The 19650-nt window shown below is 38.0% G+C and overlaps 1 protein-coding gene across 1 annotated transcript; it reads left to right on the top strand.

Moving 5' to 3' along the window:
* The first annotated feature begins 1916 nt into the window (after positions 1–1916).
* On the top strand, positions 1917–19371 carry LRIT3 (leucine-rich repeat, immunoglobulin-like and transmembrane domains 3). Its single transcript, XM_008570182.1, has 4 exons — positions 1917–2032; positions 4733–5205; positions 15781–16086; positions 17751–19371. The coding sequence occupies exons 1-4, from the start codon at positions 1917–1919 to the stop codon at positions 18878–18880; spliced, it is 2025 nt and encodes a 674-aa protein (XP_008568404.1). The 3' UTR covers positions 18881–19371.
* The last annotated feature ends 279 nt before the right edge of the window (positions 19372–19650 follow it).

The following is a 19650-nucleotide window of genomic DNA, read 5'->3' as shown; positions in this document are numbered from 1 at the left end:
ATTATGTATTTTTCACTTTTAATTACTGTGTTCTGAATATGTATGTCTATATATTTGCCACGAATTAAATTCAATCAGAGTGGGATTCTTGTATGTTTGTTCTTTGATGTATTTTTAGCATAGACCCATTTTGCCTGGCACATAGGAGGCACTCAATAAATATTTACTGAATGTTGAGTGAAATTGTAGACTCACGTATTTATCACGTTAAATGACCATTAAGCATAGCACAATATACCATTGTTTAAATAATGGACATTTAAATTGCTTCCAAGTTTTAGTGTCATGGATGTACCACTGGGAACATTATAGGACAAATATCTTTTTTCCTTGGGAGAGGTTGTTCTATTTGAGTGTTTCTTCAGATTAGAATTATTGGATACAAATATAAAAACAGAATTATTGTTGCTAACTTGTTCTCTGGAAAGAATGAATGAATTTACAATGCCACTGGCAGGAAGTGCTTGTGGTTCTCTGAGGCCCACATGCTGTTTCTTGCTTTCCTCCCTATGATCTCTGCTTACAGCACCACTTTCCTAATTTTCCCCTAATACATTAACATGCAACCTGTAAGAGGCAGGTCAGGTACCACCCACCTAGGAAGTCTTGCCTGACCCACACAGGCTGGGTTCGATGTTCTTCTCCTGTGCTCTTATGGCACTCTGTGCCTCTCTTTATCATGTGAGTTCCTTATATGTAGTGATTGTGTCTTGTTCATCTTTGTACCCCTAAAACTTAGTTTTATGCTGGACACAGAGTAAGAGCTCAGTAAATTTTGATGAGCAAATGATTGTGCAGAATCTGAAAAGTTGCAGTGTTTTATTTTAATTAAGGAGTTTATTGGATGCTATTTTTCTTTATGAATTGTATTAGTTTTAATAATATTTCCCATAATATTCTTATTTTTGTAGAATTGATTTTCTTTTTAAAAATTTTTGATTTAAAGATAATGGATAAAACCATCCAATAAGAAGATTATTAAATGATATATATTAATTACTTAAAATCCTTGATTGTCCCTGTGGATTCTCCATTTTATGTGTGTGGAGGCAATTTTTAAATTAAACTAAACTAAATTAAATTTTTATTTTCTGATAGAGCCTAATATTGCTAAAAAACATGACAATTGATCTCCAAATATGGTTTTGATGTCCATACTTTGGAAACTGGCTTGGAAGAAAATATATTCTTGAACAGAGATAACTGCCTGCATTAATAATAAACATGCTGAGATAAATCTTAGACACACACACTGAGATGATCTGGAGGAATATCAGGACACATTGTCTCCACAGTCTTAATCCTGCCACATCAGGGGTGGATTAAAGCTTTTTCCTAAAAAAAATCTATGTACTGGACTTGGTTTACTTTGTGTTTAGAGAGAACCAATATGTGGCAACATTAATAACTCTATCCTAAATCAATTTTATGTCATGTACTTCTACTTTTAAAACTAAATTTTGTAAAACTAAATGTTATGCATGCTGGTAAAAAACAAATGCAAAAAATAAAATTTATAATGTTACGACATGTAAATAATCTACAGAATTTTCTAGCATCTACCAAGATATTGAATTATTTTTAGCATTAAGTCTATTTTTAAGGTGTAGTGCCAATCACTTCCATAGGAAAGGGATTTTATAGGCATTTCCTTACAAATCTAGATATGGGCAACTATTGGAATTGTCCTGACGTGTTTGATTTTCATTTTTCTTGGAATGTTTTGCTGAATGCTTATTTAAAGGCTGGGTCAACTGATCCCCTGCAAGATGCACTTATAGGTTAAGTAACTACAGATCTCAGCTAATCCCGTGTAATCTGCTGTTACTAAATGGCCGTTTGCATTCCTGGCTCCCCATTTCTGAATGCTTAGGACTGGTTTTTACCTTTTGTTCCCATAACCGCTAAAAGGAGCGATGCGCCTCTTTGCATGCATGTGCATTGTGCTTAGCTTTTTGGAAGGAGTGAGCTGTTCGTGTCCTTCACAGTGCACCTGCGATTATCACGGCAGAAATGACGGCTCGGGATTAAGGTATGCTCCTCTCCTTGCTACTAAGTGCTCTAATTATTCTGACAAAGAGGACCCAAACAAAACAGTCTTATTTTGAAAGTAAATTGTTTGATTATCAGAAATCTGAGGAGAGAAGGTTTAATTTACATAAGCCTTAATTTAATTGTACTGGTCACCTACTTCAGTTTTATTTTGAGCAGTTTAACTCTTAAAAGCTTCTCAAATTACTCGAGACTCCCAAACACACACAAAAATATTCATCATGCTCATATTCACAAAATGCCCCTTTCAGGAGGTCAAGCCATTTAAATGTGTGAGGCCTGTTCAGCCCTTGATTACAGAAAGCGTAAGAGAGCAGAGCTGAGCAGGAGGTGCTGGGCATATCCACATCATCTGCTGCCAGAGTTTTTTCTCTTTTGTTTGAGGATTATTCTTGCCAACTGCTTAGTAGGAAGGAAGATCACACGAGTGAAGTTAGAGAGATTTGTAATTAGAATTTTTCATCTTAAGCAAATGGAATTTTTACAAAGTAAAGAAGTTTGAAAAATACTGTCTGTTGCAGACACTGTAGGTCCTCACAGAAGTCATTTAATCTCTAGATTGCTTTAACATTTACCTGTGAAGTGTGAATAGTTATTTGCTTACGTGTGCCTGAGTTCTTTTAGGTATAAGTTAAATGTAAAACATAACTCTTGTTAGCTAAACACTGTAGACCTTGATTTTTTTTTTTTTGAGAGGGGATTAATAACAAAATCAGAATTTTTTCTTTTGATTTGGTTGAAGTAAACAGTGAATCTCCTAAATGAAGTAATTTGTTAAAAGAATTGCCCAATTTATGTCTTACAACTTTAAACAAATAAATAATAATAATTAAAACATATTTGGAAGTAGTTTCTCTTGTTATTGTATATATGTTACCTAGCCAATTCTTGGTATCTTTTTGAGAGATTCACTGGGTGGTTAAGACAATGAAAAGAACGTAGCAAGTTAAAGACCAGAAGGATGCCAAGGATGTTCTGCAGTTAAGGATCACGTCAAGGTACTTTTGAGAAAGCCGTCACAGACATGATACCTTCTCCATGGTGGCCCCATTACTGATGGATTTTATAAAAATCATAGAATATTATGCCTGTAAGAACTCTAGAAATAATCTATTCAACCCCTGTCATTTTATAAGTGAAGAAACTAAACTGTACAGAGGCTAAATGCCTTGTCCTAAGTCACATAGTTGTATCCATACAGTGACTGAGTTGATAAAGATGCTGGGTCTTTTAGCTTCCAATCTAGGCTTTTTTCTATTATAGCAAACGGAAATACCTACTTAATAAGCAGAAACCGCTACTGTTTTGGCATGAAGTAGCACCAACATTTACAATACAAAACAGAGATGAAGAGTAAGTGGTATCCCTAGAGAGTTTCCATGATTGCATAGGGTCTTCTCCCAAAGTTATAGAAAGGAGATGACGCTACCAGTACATCATAGCTTTATGCTGCTCACCTCTGTTCACAGCATGGACAGGTTTTTAAAATTCACCAGTTTGATATAATGTGTTTTATTGAATGGCCATTTTATTGTTATTATTTGCTAAATGTACAGTGCATTATAATTTAGATGATGTTTTGCAAAACTTTTAATTGTTCATTTTTAGCAATTCAGACGAGTATATTATGGGAGATAAATAGGTCTTTTTTCAGACTAAAATGAATTTAAATTCTCAAATTTCTCCTACTTTAAACCCACACGTGGGACAGGTTTGTTTTTCTATACCTGTTTTACACATGCCAACAAACTAGGACACAATGTGACTTGCTCAAGGTCGCTTAAGTCAGTGAGTGCTAAAAAGAATAAACTTGCAGTTTCTGGTTTATTCCTTAGGCAGAAAGCAATGCACAGGTCACTTTGTTAAAACAGCTCAGCTTTAATCATCTCATGTAAACACTTTTTTTTTTGAGTAAAGTGATCTTCTTAAAAATGATCAATTTATAATTTTAATGGGATTATTTTAAAATGGGCCATTTCCTGAGGAGGTGCACTTTGAAGTTAGACAGAAGTGGCTTTGAAAGGTACCTCTGTAACCCACTAGCTGGGTGACCTTGGGACATGACCTAATGTTGGTGGGCCTCTGTTATTTTAGGTGTATAACTGAGGTTGTTGATAATAGCAGCAAACACCTACTGAGTGCTTATTATGTGTCAGGAAGATGTAAAATTTTATATCCATTTTAACTAATCATCATAGCAGTGCCATATGAGGAAATAAGGTTGAAATACTAGTGAAATGACTTCCCATGGCCACAGAGGAGGTGGCAGAGCTTAGATTTTAACCTAGAGTTGGTACTTTTACCTACTACCCAAAATCTACCTCACAGGGTTGTTGTGATGATTAATTAAGATAATGAATGTGACCTGCGTTGCACAGGCCTGGCACGTAAAGATGTCCATAAATTTTAGGTTGAACCACACAACATGCTATTTGATTTTTTTTTTAACTACAAAAATGGCCATTTTACATGGTTTAACATAACAGTAGCTGCTGTCCTGAGGATGATGATGAAAAAGAAGATGCTGTTCTGTTATTAGTGAACAAGTGAACCAGGCTTACAGATATTTTGTGAAAACCAGTAGGGAATGAAGATTTGACATGTATTTCAAATATGGATTATTATTTCAAACGGGTCTTGGAAAGCAGGTTTTCTTGCATTGCTGTTGTTGTGACACTAGGTTGGTGCTATGTAATGACCTGGATATGAACGAGATCCCTATGAACTTCCCCGTGGACACCGTGAAGCTTCGCATAGAGAAGACTGTCATCCGCAGAATCTTCGCTGAGGCCTTCTACTACCTAGTGGAGCTCCAGTACCTCTGGGTGACTTACAACTCTGTGGCCACTGTTGACCCCAGCAGCTTTTACAACCTAAAGCAGCTGCATGAGCTGCGCTTGGATGGGAATTCTCTGGCTGCTTTCCCTTGGGCATCTCTGCTGGACATGCCCCATCTGAGGACCCTGGATTTACACAATAACAGGATAACCAGTGTGCCAAATGAGGCGGTCAGGTATCTGAAGAACCTCGCCTACCTGGATTTATCAAGCAACAGACTAACCACATTGCCGCCAGGTTTCCTGGAGAGCTGGTCCCACTTAGTTACAACACCTTCTAGAAGCCTGGACCTTTCACCAAGAAGAATTATTCTCGGTAAGCTCACAAGCCTCTGGACTTTTCATGAATAGATATTTTGCTATGCAAACCTTTATTTGTCCAGTCTTTTAAACTCTATTGGATTTGGTTTCTTACTCTGTATTTGCACTTCTAATGGAATAGTACCTTATCAGTTAACCTAGGTCAAGTTTCCTGTTTTCCCTGTGTAAGGTATAATGACTGTGGGTGTGTAGAGGTCGTGAGAGGAGAACTAGCTTCATAAACTGAGAGAAAAGCTGCTCTCAGAGAGCCTCGAGCTGAGGGACAGAATCCACCAACCTGTCCTGACTCTTGTGAGCTCAGCAATACTCCATACTGCGCTACTGGCAATCCCCTGCTCTATTCACTTTTTGGCTCTTAGCAGGTTCTTCAGGAGTGGGACAGCAGTGTTGGCATCTTTATGAGGTGGCAGAGGTTTAATTAGGAAAAATAGCTTCCAAATTTTCTTATTCTAAAAAGAAGTGGTGGAGATGCCAGTTCTTTTACTGGCCCCAAATGGTTCTCCTAATGGATTTGTTCTCTTAGTTTAGCTGTGATTAATTTTGTAGTTTTGATCCTGACTTTGTTTAGGTTCTATGTGTATTTCTCTTGGCTTCTTAAAATGTAGACTCCTTTCAGTAAGTCCCTTTCTTCTTCTTCTTCATACACACACACGCATGCACATGCACATACATGCATGCAAATGCACACACGTGCTCACACACACGTACGTGCCTGCACATATGTATTCCCATAGTGCTTTTTACCTGCTGGTCTGCATGGGGTGAATGCCTAGAACATGTGGTTGCCTGATCGAAATCAGTAAACTGAGACCCTTTTCAAGGGAATCTGTGGGCAGCAAAGCCTTTTATACTTTTGTATGAGACACAGCCTGAAATTTGATCAATTAGTTTGATTTGCTAAAATTTTGTTATACCTTTCAGCCAATAAGTCTGTGTTGTTAAGTCCCAACTTATGTCCATCGTGGCTGCAGAAGAGGTTGTATTTCTCAGGAGGACAAAAGAACTTCTAGGTCTTTGGACAATGAAATGACATAAGCCTTTTGGAGTGAGAGGAATACAGATGCTAAATCTGTGCCAGGCAATCTTACTGACCAATAGCACATGTGTGAATATTTGCTAAAGTGAAGTATGAACTAAATAACAGATATATTTGAGATTTTTTTTTTTTTTTTGGTTAAAAAAAGTGCTGTGACAGCACGCTCACATGGCTTTAGCATTGCTTTTGTTGAAATGTAAATGTACTTGGTGCTTATGAGACTAAAAATATGAGTAATAAGAGCCAGATAGAAAGAAGAAAACTCATGTGAGCTTTTCTTATATCACATTTTGCCCATTGCTTATCTAGTCCTTCAAACATTTTTGATTGGAGAATAAAAGAAGTATTGTAGGATGGGTTAGAGGAAAAGAACACATTAGTTTAACAAATATTTGTGGAGTTCTTATTAGGTACATTGATAGGCACCATGTGAACCTATAGTACAGTATTTGTTTACTTTGTTTTAGCCACTAATATAATCCTCATGAGTAAGTCTAATAGCTAGAAATTGTCTTAATTTAATACTGAGGTTCCCAATATATTTTTCTAAGTTTCTTGGAAAGCAATTCTTGGTTCTAATAGAATTACGCAACAGAGATATAGAGTAGAAAATAAAATTCAATTACTGAATTTCTATTAGTTGCTCTCTAATGACTAATTACTAATATTACTATGACGAAGCAATTTATAGAACATTAATATTTTTCATTTTTGAGTTAAATCTGGATGAAAACTTAGGGATCAAACAGAAAGGATTATGAAATTCCAGTGTCCATGAGAGTTACCCAAACAGCTTTTTCTGTGTTTTAGGGTTAAGATTCTTTAATCTTAACATGAAAATATTTTTGGAATAACATTAAATTTAAAAAGCTATGTAATTGTGTACAAAGGTATGTAATTGTGTACAAAGCATGATTGTAACTATTTAAAAATGTGCAAAGACATTGTATACATGTATTGAAGTATAGCTCTTTACCCCACAAGCATGTATAATTAATACATTTAAATAAAAAAGTAAAATAAATAAAATGCAGATGCATTTTTCAAAAATAAATGAATAAACAAAAATATGCAAAGAAAAAGACTGAAAAATACACTAACTGATTAACTGTCCTCTTCGGGTGGTAGGACCTCTTTTCATTTTTCTATATTTTTGAAATGTCATCAATGATCATGCATTACTTTTATAATGATAACAATGATCATGATAATAAATAATAGAAGATAGTCTGAAACATGTTGATCCATGAGTGGTGCTGACCTTAGCAAAGTCATGTACGCTGTGTTACAACAGGGGAAAGAGGTGCCACCTGCTTAAGAGAGGACCAATTGATGTTTGTAAATTACACACAGAAAACTCAAGTTTTTTCAGCTGGACTATGGAGATGACAGGACTTGCTCCATTGTGCTCACAGGACTGTGATGGGAATGAAAGGAGATATTTTGTGTTACAGTTCTTTAGAATATAAAGCATACAGACTCAGATTATTATCAACTACAGCATCCATGACTGGGTTTACAGGTCTTGTAAAGAAAAATGTCTATTCAGCTTTTTGTTATTTCAACAGTATTTGAGTCTTCCAGTTGCATCATTGAAATATGTTGCTGAGAACCAGTCCTAGATTTTCTAGAACTCAGTGTTCAACTGTGGCAATGATATCTTTCCAGGTGCCCTGTAGAATTTACCTTTATACTATTATAGTGGATACACTCTTCTTTTATTCAATTTTTATTAGCCTGTGTTAATTATTGCTGGCAGATGGAGGTTCTATTTGTAATAGTCATAGTAATAGCTAATATTGATGGAGTTACTCAAGGCCAGGCTTAGTTCTAATACTTTACATATATAACTTCTTCTAGTCTTACATTAATCCTGTGGTAAGTACCACTTCATCCCCATTTAATAGATGAAGAAATGAGCCACAAGTTAAGCCACTTGCCCAAATTCACTCACCACACATTGTTGAAGCTGGAGTTCGAATACCGGCCACTAGGGTCCAGAACCCACACTCTCCCCCACTCCTTTGTAAGGCAAGCTATGCAATAATACCAGAGTTATTTTCTTCATATATACATTACTTTATTGCTCTCTTTAAATCATGTATTTATTTAATAGAAAAATTTAGAGAGACACTTTTCAGTTATTCTCTTTCTTCTACATGAGTAAAAATATCACCTTAGTGAAATTGTCTTTAATGTATTCATAAAAAAATAAACTAGTGTCCTGCAAGTAAACATTTAAATAAACTATGAAACTACATTTTTGCTTTGCAATACAGGCAAATTTCCATGGCCTCTTTCTCAAGATTAACCAAATATTTACATAGGCATATTCTGTAAGGCTTGATGCTGTTTACTTGGAGGAAAAACCCTGCAAGAGAAGGCATAAAATGCTTTTTGGGGTGTTTTTTACTGATACTCAGATTTGCTCATTTGTAAACACGGGCTTTTCTATTCAGAAGGGAGTTTGCCTGAAGGGCAGTGGCAGCAAGTATTCCACAGAGTTTTCTAAAATGGCATTAATTTGGTTCAACAAACACTGTCTCTGTTGATATGCCCCACCTGTTGCTAGGCACCGAAAAGACAAATCCACGTGGTCAAGTCTTGCGCCTTGCCAGGTGCTCTTCTGAAGAGCTCATGGGCATGTTTTCGGTCCTCAGACATCTCCATGTGGCAGGGTAATGATTGTCACCCTCTTTTTTTTTTTTTTCCTTTTTGTCTTTTTCCGTGTCCAGCAACGGATCGCAACCCTCAGTGTCGCCCCCGTACCGGACCAGGACCGGCAACGGGATCGCAACCCTCGGTGTTGCTCCCGCGCCTCGCTCAGCCAGTGAGCGGGAACCGGTCTGTATGTGGGATCCGAACCCTCGGCGGGAGCACTGCCGCACTTCCCAAGCAGCGCACTATAGCAGTGCGCCACAGGGCCGGCCCCGATTGTCACCCTCTTTTTACAGCTGGTAAGGAAGCAGAGTCGAGCTTCAAATATGCAGTTCATCTCCGGAGACATCACTCTTTATTTTTTAAGTTTTTTTTTTTTGTCTTTTTTCGTGTCCGGCAACGGATCACAACCCTCAGTGTCGCACCCGCACCGGACCGGGACCGGCAACGGGATCGCAACCCTCAGCGCCACACCCGCACCCCGCTCAGCCAGTGAGCGGGAACTGGTCTGTATGTGGGATCCGAACCCTTGGCGGGAGCACTACCGTGCTCCCAAGCGGCTCACTGTAGCAGTGCACCACCAGGCTGGCCCTTTAAGTTTTTTTTTTAATTGAGGGATTGAAGTATACTTTGCATACGGTGAGATGCAGGATCTTAAGTATACAATTTGGTAAATTCTAATAAATTGTATACCCCCAGGTAACCAATACTATTATCAAGATACAGAATATTCCCATCACCCCAGAAAGTCCGCTGAGCCCCTTCCCAGTCAATCTCTCCTCACCCCAGACAACCACTTTGATTTCCATCATCATAGGTTAATTTTGCCTGCTCTAGAATGCCTTGTAAATGGAATCATATAAATGCACTCCTGTGCCAGGCTCCTTTCACTCAGCATCATGTTTTTGAGATTCATCCATGTTGTTACACATATTGGTAGTTCCTTATTGCAGATGTGTATCCAATTGCATGAATGAACCAATAGTTCATCCTGATGTTAGCTACATGGGTTCTTTCCAGTTTTGGCTATTATGAATTAAGCTGCTATTACATTCTTGTACAAAGCTTTTTGTGGCATCTGTTTTTATTTTCCCTGGATAAATTCCTAGTATTGAAATTGCTGGGTTATAGGATGGCTGTATGTATAATTTTTTAAAGAAACTGCCAATTTTCCAAAGATGTCGTATATACCATTATGTACTCCTACTAGCACTGCATGACAGTGGTTGCTCCAGGCCCTCACCAACACTTCATGTTGTCAGTCTTTTTCATTTAAGCTATTCTGGGGGGTGGGGGTTTGGGGAAGGTGGGTCAGAGAGCAGTATCATGTTGTGCTTTTAGTTGCATTTCCCTGATGATTAATGGTGCTGACCAGGTTTTCATTTGCTTATTGGCCATTGTGTACATTCCTTTATGAAGTATCTGTTCAACTGTTTTGCTTAATTTTTTAGGGTTATCTGTCTTTTTATTATTGAATACAAGTCCTTTGTCAGTTATATGCATTATGAATATTTTCTTCAAAGCTGGCTCATCTATTCCTGGTTTCATGGTGTCTTTAGTAAGTTCTAGTTTTCACGATATCTGATTTATTTTTCTCTTATAGTTAGTACTTTCTGTGTCCCATCTAGGAAATATTTGCCTACCTCAAGGTCATGGAGATATTCTACTTCCCTTATAGTTTTAGCGTTAATATTCAGTTCTTAGCTTTATATTCTTAGCTTTTATGCTTATGATTATGATCCATCTCAAAACAGTTTTTGAGGATAGTGTAAGGTAGGGTTTGAGGTTTAATTTTTTCCTGGCAGATGTCCAGTTGTTCCAGCACCATTTATTGAAAAGACTTTCCTTTCCCTATTGGATTGTTAAATACTACTGCTCCGCAAAGTTGAGAGCGGCGTGGCCTTTGCCTTCAAGGGTGAATAGTCTACAGAATAACTTTTGTACAAGAATTTATTGCTGTGTTTTCACAAAAAATAGCACATTTAATTCAACTACTCTGATGCATGGGAAATACTACTCTTTTAGAAAGGGATAAAGCAAAGTTCACTTGCCCCATCCAAGGATAGTTACATAAAATAAATTAATTAATGCAAATTACTGTGATTGTGGTTGGTGTGTTGCCTTGAAGGAATGCAGTGCAAGTAACAGTTTAACTTTAGAGAGTTCTTGTACCTTTGTCCCCAGAAGAAAAACCCTGATGAGTGGGTTCAAAAAATTGTACCCTTGACCTTAGATGTTTCAAAGCTGGAGTAAACCAACATTTTATTTTTGAAGGATTTAAAAATATTTACTCCTGGTTAACATAACTTTTAGATATAACCAGTTGGATTAATTTTTTTAATAGAATTTTGTTTTACTGTTAATACATTTTGATAATAGTTTCAAAGCACTGATGAAATTGTTTATGTTATATGAATCTTTCCCTATATAGACATTTGTGCTCCAGATGTCACTGGCTTGACATTTTTTATTTGTAAATAATAGCACTTGTGGCTGCTACCCATGGCTCTAAATGTTTTTAGGTGACAAAGAGATGAGTTATGGTAGAAGGAATATTAGATTAGGAGACTAAAAAAGTCTGGGACTTAGGACTCTAAGCTATTTACAAAGTCAAGGTAGTAATTTATTTGTGCTTAATTTTCCTCGGGGGTGAAAATGGAAGAATAATACTAGCTTCCTGAGGTGGTATAAGACATAACATGGTGGTTAAAGATGAGAGCTTTAAGATCAGGATACTGAAGTTCAAATTGTGCCTGTCCAATTATGTGACCTTGGGCAAATTCCTTAGCCTTCCTTAGTCTTGTTTTTCTTATCTTTAAAATGAGAATGACAATAATATTACCTACCTTATGCTATCATGAAGATTGGGTTAGACAATCCTTTAGATGCTTAGTGCTGTTGTGAGATCATTTCCCATGGTCTCTTGAATTTCTGCGTGTCTTAAAAGCAGAGGCAGGCACTGACTGCCTTTTATTCTGTACTCTCTTTTCAAGGATTTTTGTTAGAGAACAGCTTTGGAAGGCAGAGATATATCTTCCTCCAGAGCAAAGGGTAGGCAGTATAATAATGATAATGTTTCCATCCAGTGCTATGCGTAATAACCTATCCTTCAACTCTGACCAGGAGACTTGTGTCTTCCACCAACATCCATAGAACTGTGGCTGCCTGCCCCCTTGCAAAAGCAAACCACTCAAAAGTCAAATGTTGGTGAAAATGGAAGTCAGCTTTTATTCAGGACTCCCAGCGACCTGAGGAGAGACGTTAGGCTACCCCATCTCTCTGCTAAACCTGAAGGATAATGGCCAGGCTAAAGCCATCTCACAGACTTAGATTTACTGAGGGGTTTTTAAAGAAGTTGAGGGAAGAGAATGTGGGAAATGAAAAGCAAGAGGGAGGGGGATGTGAGCCGTGGGAGCTCAGTGCAAGGAGCCAGGTGCAAGGTCTCACCAAAGCTCCATCTGGTTTCTGTTCCCATGTTTGCTGTTACCTCAGGGTCCTGCTGGAAGGATGGAATCAGCATAGCTTTACTGACATCTTTGGTTTCCCAGGGTCTGGATAGTAGTATCTGCATGTCTGCAAGTTTGCAGCTTCAGGTTGGCTAGAAAACAACCTTACATTTGTGTAAATAATGTCATCCTGCCGCATAACCAAGGTTCAAAATATCAAATAACCATGGGAGAAGAGGGATCTCAGAGAAATGCATTCCAAGAAAAAAACTGTGTCTTTTAAAAATTTGCCTCCAGCCCATGCAGTTTTAGGTCCCAACGTGGCTTCACTCCTGCTCATTCCAACAGATCCATAGATTAACTTTCATGCCTCAATCGATGGATATGAAAAATGCTTCTTCATATTCTTCTGCCGTTTACTTAGTGATAATGGCTTTTTGCTGTTTCATCTTTGGTTTCTTCCAGTCTATAATCATTGTTTTTATTTTATAGACCGACAGAATATGATGGCTGGAGAGAGCTATATAATTTACTTAGTCAACCCCCTCATTTTACAGATGAGAAAACAGAGGCTCAGCAAGGCTGCAGCATCCAGACACAGTTAGTTAATGGCAGAGCCCCATCTGGTACCCAGGCACAGTAAAGTTTGTGAGGATGCCATTTCCTATTACTTTTTAATTTCTCTTCTATACCATATTTAAATCTGGCCTTTATATATTAGGTCAACCAGTATTTACAATAACAAATGAATATCTAATGTGGTGCCTAGAGGTAAAATGAGTTTTTAAATGTTTATTAACTGACTTTATTAAATCACTATCCATCAGGTCATGTCACCACCATTACTTACGTATTCGCTTCGAATTGTTTTTAGTAGAGGTGTAGATTGCATTAAGTTTGGTCTTTTTTGTTAACAGCAATAAAATATGGACTCAAGTATAGGGAATATGTTTTTCTCTGTGTGAAATTGGTGGCTTATTCAGAGACTAAAACCGACTATATTAACAAGAAGTTTTAAGTACTATGTTTAGCAAGAATGGTTAAAGTTTGCAAAGATTTTACCATGAATAAGCCATTGATTAAGATAATTTACTTAACTAAAATTTCATGCAACTTTATGAAAGAATCACTGCCATTATATACATTCTACAGATGATGCTGAGAGCGGTGGTTAGATACCCACCCGTGATGGTAGAGCTTGGTAGAACCAGGGTTTCTTTTCTTTTTCAGAACTAGGATTTCAACCCAGACATTAGGTTTCAGAGCCACACTTAGTTATTGCAATATACAAATAAACTAGAAAGTCTGCTTGTGGCATGAAATTGGGTGAAGGAGTCAACACTTAAGAGATAGAATTCAAATTCATATTATTAGAGAACTAGTCATAGATTCCCAGGACTAAATATAAGAAAAAAAGTTCAAGGTTATTCACCCATAGAAGAAAAGCAAATTTCTAAAATAAAAGATAAAAAAGAAATAATTTTTACAAATATTGGCAGAAAAATATGAGCCAGTCATGAACTGCTGTTATAATAAAAGTAGGGATAAATAGAAATATAGAATTTATGAAATTTTCACCATGGTTAGATTTTTTAAAAATTGTAGTTCTTTCTTTTCTACTCAGTTTGTAAGCCACTCCATTAGTAAAAAGCCATAACTGTGAATATTTGAGATAAATCCTTTTCTAAACTGCACTTTATGTGAGCCTGTTATGGGATATTACCCTTAAGGCCCTCAGAGTGACTTTTTTTCTGACAGAATACTGTAAAGCACCATCCATATGCTTCTGAGATTTTAGCAAATAATTACATAGTCCCACCCTGGATTTGATATTTGCTCTGAAGTTCCTTCTTAATTTGAGAATTTTGGAGAGGCTGGGAATGAGAAACAGTTCTATTATTGAACCCCAAAAGTTTTGGTTCCTTTCACGTAGCAGTGTTTCTTTACCTGTTGTCTGTCTGCTATGGGTTGAATATGCTTTGTCCTCACTGAAACTCAAGTTGAGGCTTGGCCCCCGTTGTGGTGGTGTTGGAAGGTGGTGCCTTTAAGAGGTGATTAGATTGTTGAAAGGGATTAATGCCTTTGCTGTAGGAAGTGAGTCCTCAGTCTTGTGGGACTGGATTAGTTACCACGAGAGCAGGTTATTATGAAGCAAAGCTGCCTCTCATATCTGGTTTCTTTGCACACACTCGTTCCCCTTCGGCTTCTCTATCTCATTATGACACAGCCCGAGGCCCTCGCCAGAAGCCAACCAGATATGGCTGCCTGATCTTGGACGTCTCAGCCTCCCAAATTGTGAGCTAAATAAAACTCTTTTCTTCATAAATCACCCAGTCTGTGGTATTCTGTTATAGCAACAGAAAATGGACTAAAACACTCTCCTTTACATTGTTCTAGCAAGAAGACACCAGGCAGCAGTTTCAACACTCTGTGTAGAAATACCCATAGGTAAATCTCTCACTGGGTTATGTTATCTACTTTCCATGTTTACCACAGGTGATAGTCCTGCTAAACTTTCTGCCACTCCACAGCAAGGATCTCCTTTCCTCTAATTTCCAGTAACATTTTCCTCACTTTTCTTTAAGCTCTCACTGACAGCCTCTCTGAAGGCCAAAGGAATCCTGGGAACAGTTCTGAAAGCTGAAGGGGATCCTGAAGGCAACTGCCGAGTGTCAGCTAACTGCAGTCCCTGCAGCTGATCCTCTCCTGAAGGGAGATTTGAGCCAAGTGCCTCCATGGCCACTGCGTGCAACACTCATGCCAAACCATGGTCTTACCTCTATCAGTCTTTCCAGTCTTATCTCCTGCCATTGCCTGCATCTCACTCTGTTTTTGGTACATGAAATTTGAAACTTGTATTACCTCAACATGTCTCCAAATCACACAAAACCGTGACATATTCCAGGCTGAGTTAGGTGTCTCTCAGCATGGTGTAATACTTATAATACTGTGAATACTTCCATAGAACCTTAGAAATATCTCTATTACTGTATTTATGGCATTCTGTGGTACTTGGATAGAAATCTTGATTCTGACACTGATTAGCTGTGTGACCTTGGTTGAGTTATTTGGGCTCTCTGTGTCTCAGCTTCTTCATCTTAATAATGGGGACAATAATGCAATCTTTCTCCCAGGATTGCTGGGATTAAATGAAATAATACAGATAAATTCTTAGAACAGATCCTAGCACTGAGTAAATTCTCAGTAAATATTAGCTGTTATTATTAATAATTTGAAGTAATGGACAGGACAGGATATGTTCCTTCAGGTTGCTGGATTGTAGGGCAATACTGACATAGCAGTAGCTCTACTTCAACTCTCAAAGCACTTCTGTTTTTAAGGAGGTGGTGTAGGCGCCTTCTTTCCCAAGTGATGTGAACCAAAGTCATCAGAATAACCTTTATCAACCTTTTCTTCCCTTCTGTTTTAGGTCTGCAGGACAACCCCTGGTTCTGTGACTGTCACATTTCCAAAATCATCGAGTTGTCAAAGGTTGTTGACCCTACTATAGTGCTTCTTGATCCACTGATGATATGTAGTGAACCTGAGAGCCTCACAGGAATTTTGTTTCAGCGGGCTGAGTTGGAGCAGTGTCTGAAGCCATCGGTGATGACCTCGGCCACCAAAATCACGTCTGCTCTGGGCAGTAATGTCCTGCTACGGTGTGATGCCACTGGCTCTCCCACCCCACAGCTCACGTGGACCAGATCAGACAGCTCGCCAGTTAATCATACAGGTATTTCTGATTTCAGCCCTGTGAAACGAAGAATTTACAAAAGTCTGAAATTAATCTCATGCTTTTGAGCGATTTGAAATTGGCTGGTTAATTCTAGTAAAATATACCAAGATTGATGGATGTAGGGGATTCGAAAGCTACATTTTATTGTTGATATTTTCCGTAGTTTATTTAACCACCAGATAAAGATAATCTAATCTTTTTCTCTTAGATATAAAACAACACAATCCAGTGGATGGATGATGGAGGACAAGGCCTTCTTTGTCTTGCTCCACCATCTTGGTTACAGCTCACTTCAAAATATATAACTATTGGGCCGGCCCGGTGGCGCACTGCTACAGTGCGGTGCTTGGGAGTGCGGCGGTGCTCCCGCCGAGGGTTCGGATCCCATATAGAGACCATTCCGCTCACTGGTTGAGCGCGGTGCGGGCGCGACACCAGGGGTTGCGATCCCGTTACCGGTCACGAAAAAAGACAAAAAGGAAAAAAAAAAATATATATATATATATATAAAACCGTTGCAATTTTTTAAGAAGGGACTTTCATACAGGTTTTCCATTTTTGAATGATTATTTAAGTAATAAGTTACACAAAAACCTTATTATGAGGCAAAAAGTATAACTTTTAGAAATATTTATTATATTCACTTTTTAGATCCTACCAGGTCTGTGCTTTGGCCCCAGTTTCAACAGTCATATTCTGATGATTAAAGGAATATATTTTTAAAACCCTTCAAAATTAAATTAAAATCAAGTTTGAAATAATGAAACCTGATAGAATAAAAAAAGTTAAGAATAACTTTTTATATTTTACAGAATTTTAATTTTATAGACTTAAAAGTTAACTTTTAAATATTTTAATATTTCTGCATATAGATAGTAAATGATACATATAGTAAATGCATATAGATAGTAAATGGCCTACAGTGTAAGCTAGTGAGTTAAGTTTTGGGCTACTAGGATACTATTCCTTGCATTATTATTCTTCAGAAAGCTTCTGAAATCAAAACAGATGTTCAGATTATAGTGTTTTAGGAAAGCAAAATTTCTATTTTTGTACAAACTGTATATAACTCTGCAAACAAAAGAATCCATGATTGCTAATTTATCTAAGTTAAATATAAAGTGAATGATTCAGAATACAAATGATGACTCCTGTGTCAGAAAAGGATCTGCTGTACCTTCTGCTATGTGGATAGATGCATTTTATTGCAATGAAAAAATATCTTGAGAAACATTTAAGTAAGGTCTTATGATAAACATTTTATAGAATCACAGTGAGTAAAAATTAGAAGGGACCTGTGAAATCACTGACTTATACCCTTATTTTACAAATGCAGAAACAGAGGCCTAAAGACACTAACTGACTTAACTAAAACCATATACTACTTAATGGACAAAAGTGTACTAAAACCCAAGTCTGATTCCCAACCCCATGTCTTAAAATATCTCATTCCCCATACAGACCTCACAGCACCTGGCAGGTGCTAGAGCTTCATGTAAACAGTTCACAGAACCTTCACCCGCCACCAGACACTTGCAGAGTGCCTTTTCCCTCCAGGCTTAGGGGAGAGGATGACGTAGAACAGACAGTTTCTTCTCAGTTGCGATGGTTGCTGGAGTTTTTCCTTTTTTTCTCACAGAGTATAATTTTTTTTCTTCCAGTAATTCAGGAATCTCCAGAGGAAGGAGTCAGATGGTCCATAATAAGCTTGACAAGCATTTCTTACAAGGATGCTGGGGATTACAAATGTAAGGCCAGCAATTTGGCTGGGATGTCAGAAGCTGTGGTTACTGTGACAGTTGTTGGTGTTGTCACAACCACTGTATCATCAGACACTTCTGAAAGAAGACCTGGAGATCACTCTGAGCAGGAGGTCCATCCAGGATCTGGAAGAGTGACACACATCTCTAGCTCATTGTCAACTCCCTTGTCCTCTTCCTCCTCTTCTCCTTCCCCCACTTCTTTCATTTCTCTTTCTACTTCTTCTTTGTCTCCTCCCTCCACTGCTTCCTTCTCTTTATCTCCTTTCTTCTCCTCCATTGTTTCTTCAACCACCACTCTAGGCACTAGCATTTCAGCAAGCACCACCATGGCCACCAGGCAGTCAGTGCAGCTCCACCCAGATGGGAAAAGAAACTTAAAGGTGAAGATGAGTGGAAGTAAGCTCCCCCGAGCCAGTGCAAGTAAGAAGGAAGAGTTGGCATTGTTGGATCAAACAGCACCTACGGAGATGAACGCCACAATAGAAAACCTCAGAGTGGTCAGCGAGACTGAAGAGAGAGTGACTTTGACGTGGAACACTATCAACAGCACGCATAACTCTGCGGTGACTGTGTTGTACTCCAAGTATGGTGAGAAGGACCTGCTGCTGTTGAATGCAGACTCCAGCAAGAATCAAGTAACCATAGATGGCTTGGAGCCTGGTAGGCAATACATGGCGTGTGTCTGTCCGAAAGGAGTGCCTCCCCAGAAAGACCAATGTATCACCTTTTCTACTGACAGAGTTGAGGAAGAAGGTGATTTTCAGTGGTCTTTCCTCATCGTGGTGACCAGCACTGCCTGTGTTGTTGTGTTGCCATTGATTTGTTTCTTGTTGTACAAAGTTTGCAAACTGCAGTGTAAGTCAGAATCTTTCTGGGAAGATGATTTTGCAAAAGAAACTTATATCCAATTTGAGACCCTGTCTCCGAGGTCTCAAAGTGTAGGGGAACTCTGGACACAAAGGCACAGAGATGATTCAGAAAAATTGCTGCTTTGTTCTAGGTCAAGTGTGGAATCTCAGATAACTTAAAAGTGAGGGTTCTAGACTAGAGTATTATTGCTAAGGACTTGCAGCTTAGGCGCATGTGAGCTACAAAATTAAATATCTGTGGGTATAGATGACACTCTGCTTGGATGACTTTTGGACAGACTTTCACATCCTGCGTGAAAATCACAAATGGGGTGCTTTTAAATGTGTTTTTTAAAAAAAATACCATAAGACTTCTGAATTAAGACAAATAATATTGATTTTTGTTGTGTGGAGGATGTCTACATGCGTAATTTTTAGGATGGTGCTTAATAAGTTAATAATAATTTTTAAGATAATGTTTTAGTTCTTTAAAATAAATTAATGTGAAAATAGGTATAACAAGTGAACTCTGCATTTTAAAAAGGTAGTTTTTTGAGCAGTGAAGAGAGATTATTATAACCAGCTAAGCCTTGATGTTCATTCACGTCCAAAGTGCTTTAAGGCATTTGCTATGGACACTTGTTGGCATTGCCTAGTGGGCGAGCATGGGATCGTAAAAGAATTTTGAGTTCACTAAGGTCAACTCCAACCCAATGGAGAAAGAAGGCTCCATCTCTTGGTACCATTATTCATTATGGTACTGTAGAGTTGTGTTCACACCGCATGTAAGAAAAATTTTCCCTTGTACTTAGAAATATAGGGATTAGCAAAAATAAGCATAAAAAGAGAATCGTGACCAATAGTAAGGCCATTTCTAAGAAATTGTCACTGTTGCACTTTAACACATCTGCTGACAAACTGTATGGGTATTTTTAAATAATGTGCTAACT

This window comes from Galeopterus variegatus, unplaced genomic scaffold (assembly GCF_000696425.1).
Source record: "Galeopterus variegatus unplaced genomic scaffold, G_variegatus-3.0.2 Scaffold578, whole genome shotgun sequence".
Taxonomy (NCBI): domain Eukaryota; kingdom Metazoa; phylum Chordata; class Mammalia; order Dermoptera; family Cynocephalidae; genus Galeopterus; species Galeopterus variegatus.
This window is presented reverse-complemented; position numbering and strand designations above follow the sequence as displayed.